Source organism: Gadus macrocephalus, chromosome 21, assembly GCF_031168955.1.
Source record: "Gadus macrocephalus chromosome 21, ASM3116895v1".
NCBI classification, from domain to species: Eukaryota; Metazoa; Chordata; class Actinopteri; order Gadiformes; family Gadidae; genus Gadus; species Gadus macrocephalus.
Window position 1 is genome coordinate 7,215,727 of NC_082402.1, and position 9,532 is coordinate 7,225,258.

A 9,532-nucleotide genomic window follows, 5' to 3' on the forward strand; every position below is an offset into this window, starting at 1 on the left:
AAGACAACTTTTTATTGGATTATTGTTATTCTATTTTTTATAGGCGATCTTCTGGTATCACGATAATCACTGAAGTCAATAATGTTGATAACTGCAATTATGTGTGGAGGTGTAGCCCTCTTTATTATCTGATGCAGTTATTTAAATGCGCGATACTCCATGACGCATCCGCTTCTCACTTTTCTACATTATCCTGGGGTACAATATCAATGGCTTTACTCGATGGTGTTATCTGTATAAATCGAATTCATAGTGAACTCTAATTATTCATAGCGGCAAATACAGAATGACCAAAAAAAAGAAAAAAAAAAAGTGAGTTGGTGAAGGAGTAAATGAACACAGGTATAGGTGTTTATTTAGAAATCATCACTTAAGGCAATTATGAAACACTGCATATGAACTAATCGGTGCACCGGAGGGATCTCTCAGCAGTCTACATAGGTTTCAATGCTCCTCGTCATGGCAACCTGAAAAAGTATTTTACTTGCATATAATATTAGTTCACAGAAAGATGGAAAAAAAAGACAGTCCCACATATTATTTCCCTCCCCAACAAAACGGACTAAATGCCACGGACAAGTTACACATTCAAGATACAAAATTGTTCTATGTAATAATTACAAAGAAAGCACTTCTAATCGGTGTCCACACAGCCACATTAGAAAAATAACTAAACTATAACCGTATAGTCCACTTTGACATAAACATGCTTATTAAAGTGTCTAGTTTTATATATAGATTTTTTTTTCAAGTAAAACCATACAAAAAAGACAACTAGATTCACAGTAAGACACAGCAATCGAAAGCGGGATGAAAAAAAAACGATCAACTTCCCAAATTATGCTTAAAGACTCGAGACAATTTAAGACAGAACGAAGGAGGAAGGTCTGGCAGTAAGGTTGAAGGAACAAACAAAAGATCACAATCAGAATGCCGTTTGAAACCCCATGATGGCTCGGCATGCATTGGGTTAACATGGGCATCTTGTTTTGTTCAACGGCCCCTAGGGGTGTGATGCGGATCAGCCAATGTAAGCCACTTGTGCACTGGTGATCGCACGTGGCTAATCGTTTTTTTTTATTATTATTATGGATCCATATCACACCTGCTGGTAAATTAAATAGGGGCGTTTAAGAAAGATTCTACTCCATAAATTTGTCTGAACCGCTTGAATCAAGCGTAACAAATCCAGGGGTGTCATAATTGGTAGAAATCGTGTGGTGATACCGTCAATGCTTAGTTTGAGATTTGTAATGGACATAATGGAGATATGTTTGTATGCAATATAATTTATGTCAACTCCAACCCCCAAAAAAATGAAAACAAAAGTCTATTCATTCCTGAGGGGTTTTGAATACATGTGAAATATTTAATTAGATTAGCATTCACTTAATTTTATACTATATTTCCCACAGTCGATAACGAATACAATTCCATATTTTTTTCTCCAAGGTATCATTTATACACTGACCGGTCTCATGTCATTTGCATACTGAAGAAGAACTCCAAAGCTACACAACATGATTAAAAGGACAAAGTTAGGACCACCATAAGCAAAAGCTATTCGAAAATGTTTTTTCACGGATTTGAAATCCCAATAGCAACCGTTTGAATGAGTGGATGAAAATGTGTCTGGAGCATAACCAACACTCCCTTCCAGACCTCAGACTCTCAAGAAGGGTCCTGACCCTTCTACTCCATTCAGAAAGTACACAACCTTCTCATCAAATCCCAGAAAATAAATCCTAGGTGCAGACTCATTTTGGGAAGGAAACCAGCTGGTCATTAACGAAAGGAAATATGCGTTTGGCAGTTTTCTAGAGTCTTGTTGAATGTGTGCCGGTAACTGGCGTGGTTCTATCTCAGCTCCAACTAATACAAAGGGACGACAAATAAGAAAAAACGTTCAATCCTCTCCTTCCACATCTCTGAGTCTGAAGGCATCAGATGATCTTTCAACTGTTTGCCTTTCCTCCTTGACTTTGTAGCGTTCTACAAACAAGAGTAGCGGCCACGGCCGGCCACAAACAAAAACAATCAAACAATATAAAGGCTTTGTGAAGGAAAATATAAATACAATTTGCTGGTAGCTTAGTTTTACTGAATTTAATTATTCATACAATCTCAAGTTCATGGCACACAAAAATAACACAACAACTCTAGCGGCCTCTTCCTGCTCCTCGTCCTCGTCCTCATCTATACTGCATATCAACGCCGGCTTCCTTCCTCTGGGCCTGTAGACTGCCACCACTCATCCCCTCTTCCATGTCGTCGTCGTCGTCCTCCACCACCTGGTTGCTGCTCCCGGGCGGCTGCACCTTGACCCAGCCGTCGGTGGCCAGGCCGTGCTTCTTCTGGTGCCTCTTGTAGTTGTCCCAGTGGCCCGTGGTGTAGCCGCACTCGCGGCACTTGTACGGCTTCTCGCCCGTGTGCCGCAGCATGTGCCGCTTGAGGTTCATGCTCTGGTTGCAGCTGTAGCTGCACACGGCGCACTGGAAGGGCTTGGCGCCCGAGTGCACGCGCTGGTGCCGCTTCAGGTTGGCCAGGTTGCCGCAGGCGTAGTCGCACAGGTGGCACTTGTACGGCTTCTCGCCCGTGTGGACGCGGTGGTGCCGCTTCAGGTTGTCGAAGTGCGCCGAGGCGTACTCGCACTGCGGGCAGCGGTAGGGCTTCTCGCCGCTGTGCGTCTTCATGTGGCGCGCCAGGTGGTTGGGGTAGTGCGTGAGGAAGGGGCAGGCGGCGCACGTGTACACCTTGTCGCTGCGCTCGCCGGGGCTGCCCGGTGACGACGACGAGGCGTCCTTGGTGAGCATGTCCAGCGTGCACTTGGCGCAGATCTGCGCCGTGGTGCCGTCCTCGTCCTCCAGCACCACGCCGCACAGCCGGCAGGTGTAGGGGAAGAGGGGGAGGCGCCCGCCGCCGCCGCCGCCTCCGCCAGTAACACCGCCGCCGCCGCTCCCCGCTGGCGGCCCCACCTTGACGGTGTGCGAGCTCATCCTCCGACCCGGGGCCTCCAGGTGCACAGGGGAGGGCCGCAGGTTGGGGGCCGGGGGGTTGGGGTTGGGGCTGGCCAGGAGGGGCGGGGGCAGCGGGGGGGTCCCCTTTAGGCTGTTGAAGGCGGAAAGGTAGTCGCTGTTCTGGGGACCTGGGTTCAGGTTGGAGGACGGCCTGGAGAGCTCTGGGACAAATAAATACCATACAGTCAGATAATGGAGGGCAACAGTAAAGACATCTCGTGGTTTAGCAGAAGAATGCCACGATGGGTTACGACGGTCGGAATATAATGAATGTACCCCGTTCCAGACGAACAACACAACACCCCCGACTGCTGGAGCATCCTGCGCCTCTTAAAGTCGCAAAACGCTTGGCTTACCTCTGCTCGACGCGCCGGGCTCCTCCTGGCCGGCCCTGGGGCCCCGTTCGGCCCCGGGCCTCTTCAGCCCGTTCTGGCCCCCGTGCGGCGCGGGCTGCAGGGGCTCCGGCGCCATGGCGCCCCCCGGGAAGGAGGTGAAGTGCATGCGCTGGTGCCTCTTGAGGTTGCCCAGGGAGCTGCAGGCGAACGAGCAGCGGTCGCACTTGTAGGGCTTCTCGCCCGTGTGGATGCGCAGGTGCCGCTGCAGGTTGACCAGCTGGGCCGAGGCGTAGGTGCACAGCGGGCAGTTGTAGGGCTTCTCGCCGTTGTGCGTCTTCATGTGCCTCTTGACGTGGTTGGCGTAGCGCGATGAGAAGCCGCACAGGTGACACGAGTGCAGCCGGGCCAGGCCGTCCTCGCCCAGGAACGCCTTGTCGCCCGCCTCGCTCCCGCCGGCGCCGTCCTCGTCGTCCTCGTCGTCTTCCTCCTCCTCCAGGTGCTCGCGGGAGTCCTCCGAGCTCATGCCATCCATCCCGCCCCCGCCGCCGAACGGCGAGCAGTAGTCGCCGCCGCCGCCGCCGCCGCCCTTGAGCTCGCGGGAGGCCTTGCAGCAGCGCAGGCAGTAGGGCCCCACCAGATCGATGCCCGGGCCGAGGGGCTCGTCACGGAGCTGGCCGCAGCCCCGGCAGGAGAGGTAAGGGGGGAAGGCGGGCACGGGCTGGGGGAGGGCTCCTCCTCCCCCTCCCCCTGGTCGTCGGCCTCCGCCGCCGCCGCCGCCGCCCTCCTCCCGGCTCCGGTTGTCGTCGGCTCCGAGGGAGCGCTCTGCTTCGCTGTCCATGCTGAGGTGGCTGTAAGTGGGGCTCTGGGCATACACAGAGAAACCGATCTCAGCCGCTACTTCTGTATGGTTCAGAAACATGCAGAGAACAGTCAGTGGGGCGAGCCACAGAGCAGGGGACACGATGACAACCATCCCGGTTATTCATCCTTGATACGTGGATTAAGACCACAGCAAGAAGAAATAGAAAATACTACAAAAAAATAAATAATCACACTAGGTTTGTATATTTAGAAAAGCATATGACATACTGCATCTGAGCCATGCATTGAGCAACACAATTATATCATTGCATTGGCTGGCTCCTCATTGAAACAATACAATTATGGATTTTACGTTGTCAACCTGTCTGAAAAGTTAAACAACACTAAAACCACAAAATGAAAACAGATGTTTCCCTAATTCCCAGTGGGATTTGAGATACGGTTCACTAAAATGGAGCGTTGACAGCCGATCACAAAGCTATATCAATATATTCCTAGAGCAGACCTTGCTGACCTCACCAAGAAAGACCACACATACAAACACACACACACACACACACACACACAAACACAAACACCTGGCCATGCAAACTGTATTTCTTTCAGCTTTAGGAAAAAAATAAAGAACATGCATATATATTAAAAAAATTATTCTTTCACACCAACCATACAACCAGTAGCAGCATTCTTTCCTTTCCTCACCTGAAGTTCAACAGGAGACCCAACACCAAAACAAAGGGGGAAAAATAGGAAAGAAAAATTCCTTTCCCAGCCCTAGGAAGGCATACCAAGAAAGAAAAAAAACAAAGCTTCTGTTCCCCTCGCTCTCCCTCTCTCTGAACCAAACAGCTCTCTCTCAGCAGACAGTCAGTCAGACAGCAAAGCCCTGATCTGCTCCTCTCCTCTCCCTTGCAGGGGCTGGTGGTATGTGAGGCAGGAGAGGAGCGGGGGCTGCCCTTATATGCGGCAGCAACAGCCCCCTCTGGGAGCCCCATGTGGATGATTACTGAGCCCTAATGATAATGATGATGACCGTAATGGCAGGGCCCCGATGATGATGATAATGATGATGATGATGAGGGGAGATGATGATGATGATGATGATGATGATGATGATGATGATGATGAGGGGGAAACGATAATGGCCGTGTGGAAGCGAGAGCCAAGACAGCCGATGATGATGATGATGATGATGATGATGATGATGATGATGATGAAATACATGCCAGCCGTGTAATGGTGTCCTTGATGGTAATGGCCATCTCTCTCTCCCTTTTTTTTTATGACCTTATATAATAACAGTGGCTCGACTGCTTTCTCCACTTTTCCACAATTTTTTTTCCCTCTCCCCCTGCCCCCCGCTCCCCCCTCCCCCCCTCACCGACCCACCCCCTCCGCGGCTCGTTCCTTCTTACAAAAGGGCCACATGGGGAGAGTCTGCTGCCGTGGCAACTTCATTTCTCTTTGTGTGTGTCACACGAGACACAGCTGCGCCGTGTCTCATGCGCTGAGAAATGACAGAACCCTGAAGAGCAACACTGGCCTTGCAAGGGGGATTGGCTGACCACATTTACCTAAATAATCAATCAATAGGTTTTGTTATAGATGTTATTATTATTATTGTGGGACGTGGAGGAGGGGGGGATTTGGTTCCCTGGTCAACATTTCCACTGTTCTTTTAACGCAAACACAGTTAAAAGAAAATCCCCATTTACAAAATAAAAACAAAGCCAAAATATTAGGAAGAATAAACTAAAGAAACAAACCTGAGAACTTGTCAAGGCCTAGCAGATTGCTGTCGTGATCTGCGTCATCGAATTCAAGGTGTTGTCCTAGGAGGAAGTCTGCTTCTAAAGTAAGGGATCCTGGAGCAGGGAGGGCTACACCATCTTCAGAGACCACTAAAGTCAGGAGAGAGAGAAGGAGACAGGAGCCGGTCAGACACGCGCGCATGAGGCGGCTAGTCGTTACCTGCCACCCTCGCCATGGAAACGGCATGTGGATCCTAAATGCACGCCGCAAAGAATACATGATGGATAAGTGGCGAAGTGAGGCCAATTGCTCACATCATCATAGTCATCATCGGCACCGCCACCACCGTCGTCATCATCATCATCATCATCATCATCATCATCCAAAATGACGGATGATTGCTTGGTTGTAGAATAATGGTTTTCAATGGGAACATATCTAATTTTATTTTACCCCATAGAACAGCAACCAAGGTGAATTCACAATACATGCCATCCCGGTGAGCTCCAATAACGCCTGTAGACTTGGCAACTCGAAACAGAAAAGTGTTGCAACTGGTGAAAATATTGCTCCAATGAAGGCGAGCATCATTTGCCAGTTCAGCAGCCAACCAAAATGTGTTCCTCGGTGGCGTCTAATCAGAGTGTGTTCTGCAGCCAAATAAAACTAACGGCTACCGGAGGCTCATCCGTTAAGACACGGCGCCACGATAAAGGGCTGGAGTTGGAGTTGAGGGAAATAATAAGACACAGATACGGATGACTTAATGGATCCTGGAGGAAATTATTTAAGAATAAGGGGTGATCCTTCATTGAACGTTCAATGACTTGAAGCTCGAAAAGACCCTTTATACACCGATCTATTATTGCACATAAACTATACCAAATTCCCCCTTAATATAGATTCTGAGGGCCCTCTGCTTTGTGTATTTATACATATAACAATTCTACAATAAGCCATTGATCGTATTTGATAAAAAATTTGAACATTGTCCTCCTTTCGGGGCTATCACTAACAGATGACAGCAGCCACAGATTGTGCTGTGTCATTAAGAAATATATATTTTATTTTGTACATTGTTATTATAAATCTAACATTCGATTTTATTTATTAATTTCAAGCGTTCAATTTAATGGTTCAATTTGCAGGCTGCCATCCAAGGTTAATTCATGTTTGGAAGGTTCACATAGAAAATCTATTATGAAATGATTAGCATTTTATTTAGATTTCGAATTACATCTGGTAAGCCAGCTATTTTTTCGTAATGCAACGTGTTCGTGCAGATCAAGAAACGACCTTCAACGTGACATAACTCATGTAAGACTAATGTTAGAGCTGGTAGAAGGAATGACATCCTAGTAGGTGAAAAAGAGTAAAAAGTACACGGTCATGAACTTCGAGTGCGTTCGAATACTTTCAAAGGATTATGGAAAGGTCCTCTTTATTTTAGTGACTTGTATACTTGCATATAAGTACATATAAATATATATTTGTATATACACACCCATCTGTTTAGTTTGCTCTCTCCTTTCAATGTGGCTGCTGTAACACCTGCATCTCTAGGGATTAATCATTTTTATCTGATATTACTTCGGTGATGTATCGTGGGATGAGCCATCAATGTCCCCATAGATCGTGTCTGATAAATCATTAACTTCCAACAACCTTGAAAACATCTGTTCCTTTAAAATAGGAAAAACGCCTTCCCGATGACGACACTGAAGCGTTTACACATGCATCCTACAGTTGCCATAGCACAATGCTGCCATCTAGTGGACAGTTTAGAGAAATACATGGAGAAACATAGGAGCAGGACAGCTGTTCCTGCAAAAAAGGAAACACTGCATACTAAAATGCATAATTTACAATTTCTCTCTAGTGCATTGCTGCCATCTTGTGGATAGTTTGGATCAAAACACGCAGCAGCACAGCAATGTAGAAGCTTCAATGAAGTAACTGCTGGGCAAATAGTATGAATAGTCTCTGGAAATTTTTTGATATATGCGGTGAGAGACGTCTTTTTAAACTCCCTATCCAAGTTGCGTCATAAAATACTATAATGAGGATCATTGAATTGTTCCATTTAGAAGATTAACACATTGCAGAGACGATTGACATGCAGTTGTTGTGACAACGCCATATGGTTACTCTATTGTTGGAGTTGCAATGCATAATATGGAGCTCCTAGCTGTAAGGCAGGAGTCTTTCAGAATAAAAACAACTCAATAACAGAATTATGTCCTCTCTAGCCTGCTCTGCTCTGGTGGTGTTAGTAGGAGGGGCTCTGGGTGCATCGCCATCTATATTATTGGCTGACCAGAGAATATATCAGCTATAGGAAGTGATCCTACTGATAACATTATTGAAACCATTATCGATCAGCATTAACTAGATATGTCCAGGTAATTTTAAGCTATGAGCTAGTTGAAATGTTACACATTGCGCCTTTAACCATTCAACTAAACTTTGGGCTGAAGCTGATGATGTATGCTAGATGCAACAACTACCCAGTTAGCTATACAAACTGGTAGGCCAAAAGCGATCAAAAGTCCCTATGTAAATAGGGGACCTTTGCATACATTCACACAATGCAGGCTACCTTTATAATATGCTTAGTTAAGCATATGATTGACACCATTTATTTTATGGAGCAACAGAGTTATCCAGATTGACAGAGGAAAGTGCCACTTCCCAGATATATGGATTGTTATAGTGCTTCACATTTTACGGTGAGCGTAAATCACTTACATTTGACAGGCTGTGGATTCTGTTGTTTTTTTCTGGGCATCTTCCGGTAAACCCCTCTTTGTTTTGAAACCTCTTCTGGAAATCTCCCAGGATCATCAGGTCATTCTTATTTACGTCAAACCTATTTAGTGACTCTACGAGGAAATAAATGAGAAAAATGTAAATCGGCCTGATTTAAGCAGACGTTTTAAATAGCAGATCGAAAATCAACCAGAGTTTACATGCATCGTGCCATATCGATGTTGCATCATTGTAATTAAATACAATCGACGTTAAATGTACAACGAGGAATTACATCCAACGAAAACATCAAAAGGTCAGCCGTAGATTTCAACAGTAGATGATTCAACCAGCAGTGACAAGCTACCCATCTCCACTGATAAACCTGATACCTCAGCTTGAAATCATCAAAACGAATAGCAGACTTTTAAGACGTCGCTTCCGTGGGATCATGCAGGGCACCGTTCACACCAAAGACACCGTTGCCATTCAAGTATGGCTGCTAATTACACCAACTGGCTAACGTTAGCTGCAGCTAAACACATCACCGACTGCTGTTCAAATCAAACAGCCGCTATTTACTTCACTTAGCCCCTCAAGCTAACTCACCAAAATATATGTGCATGCTCGTCTCGATGGCGATGTTTACGCGCGTCGTTGATCTCGTCATACATGCAGAGTTTGAGAGTTTGAATCAAGAGCACTGCGTCTGAAGAGCCGCCATTTCTTTATAAGCCGCGGCGACAAAGAAAAGCAATTAATGGTGTTTTTCATAACTTAATTGATTTTGTGATATTCCTTGTGTACATTCTCTTCCGCTCAATCGGCGGTTTCCGCTTCCGAAAACAATTTCCGGTG

General features: G+C 46.3%; 1 protein-coding gene across 8 annotated transcripts; it reads right to left on the minus strand.

Moving 5' to 3' along the window:
- Positions 1-329: 329 nt before the first annotated feature.
- Positions 330-9,532, minus strand: znf513a (zinc finger protein 513a). 8 transcript variants are annotated; one of them, XM_060042205.1, is made up of 5 exons: positions 9,284-9,531; positions 8,675-8,808; positions 5,941-6,075; positions 3,374-4,252; positions 330-3,178 (listed from the first exon to the last, which is right to left on the minus strand). In XM_060042205.1, exons 2-5 carry the CDS (start codon positions 8,712-8,714, stop codon positions 2,193-2,195), a joined length of 2,040 nt encoding a protein of 679 aa, XP_059898188.1. In that variant the 5' UTR covers positions 8,715-8,808; positions 9,284-9,531; the 3' UTR covers positions 330-2,192. The 8 variants fall into 8 exon arrangements, with proteins under 8 accessions (XP_059898188.1, XP_059898189.1, XP_059898190.1 ...); XM_060042206.1 differs by lacking the exon at positions 9,284-9,531 and adding an exon at positions 9,067-9,260; XM_060042207.1 differs by lacking the exon at positions 5,941-6,075 and having other exon boundaries at positions 3,374-4,214; positions 9,284-9,532.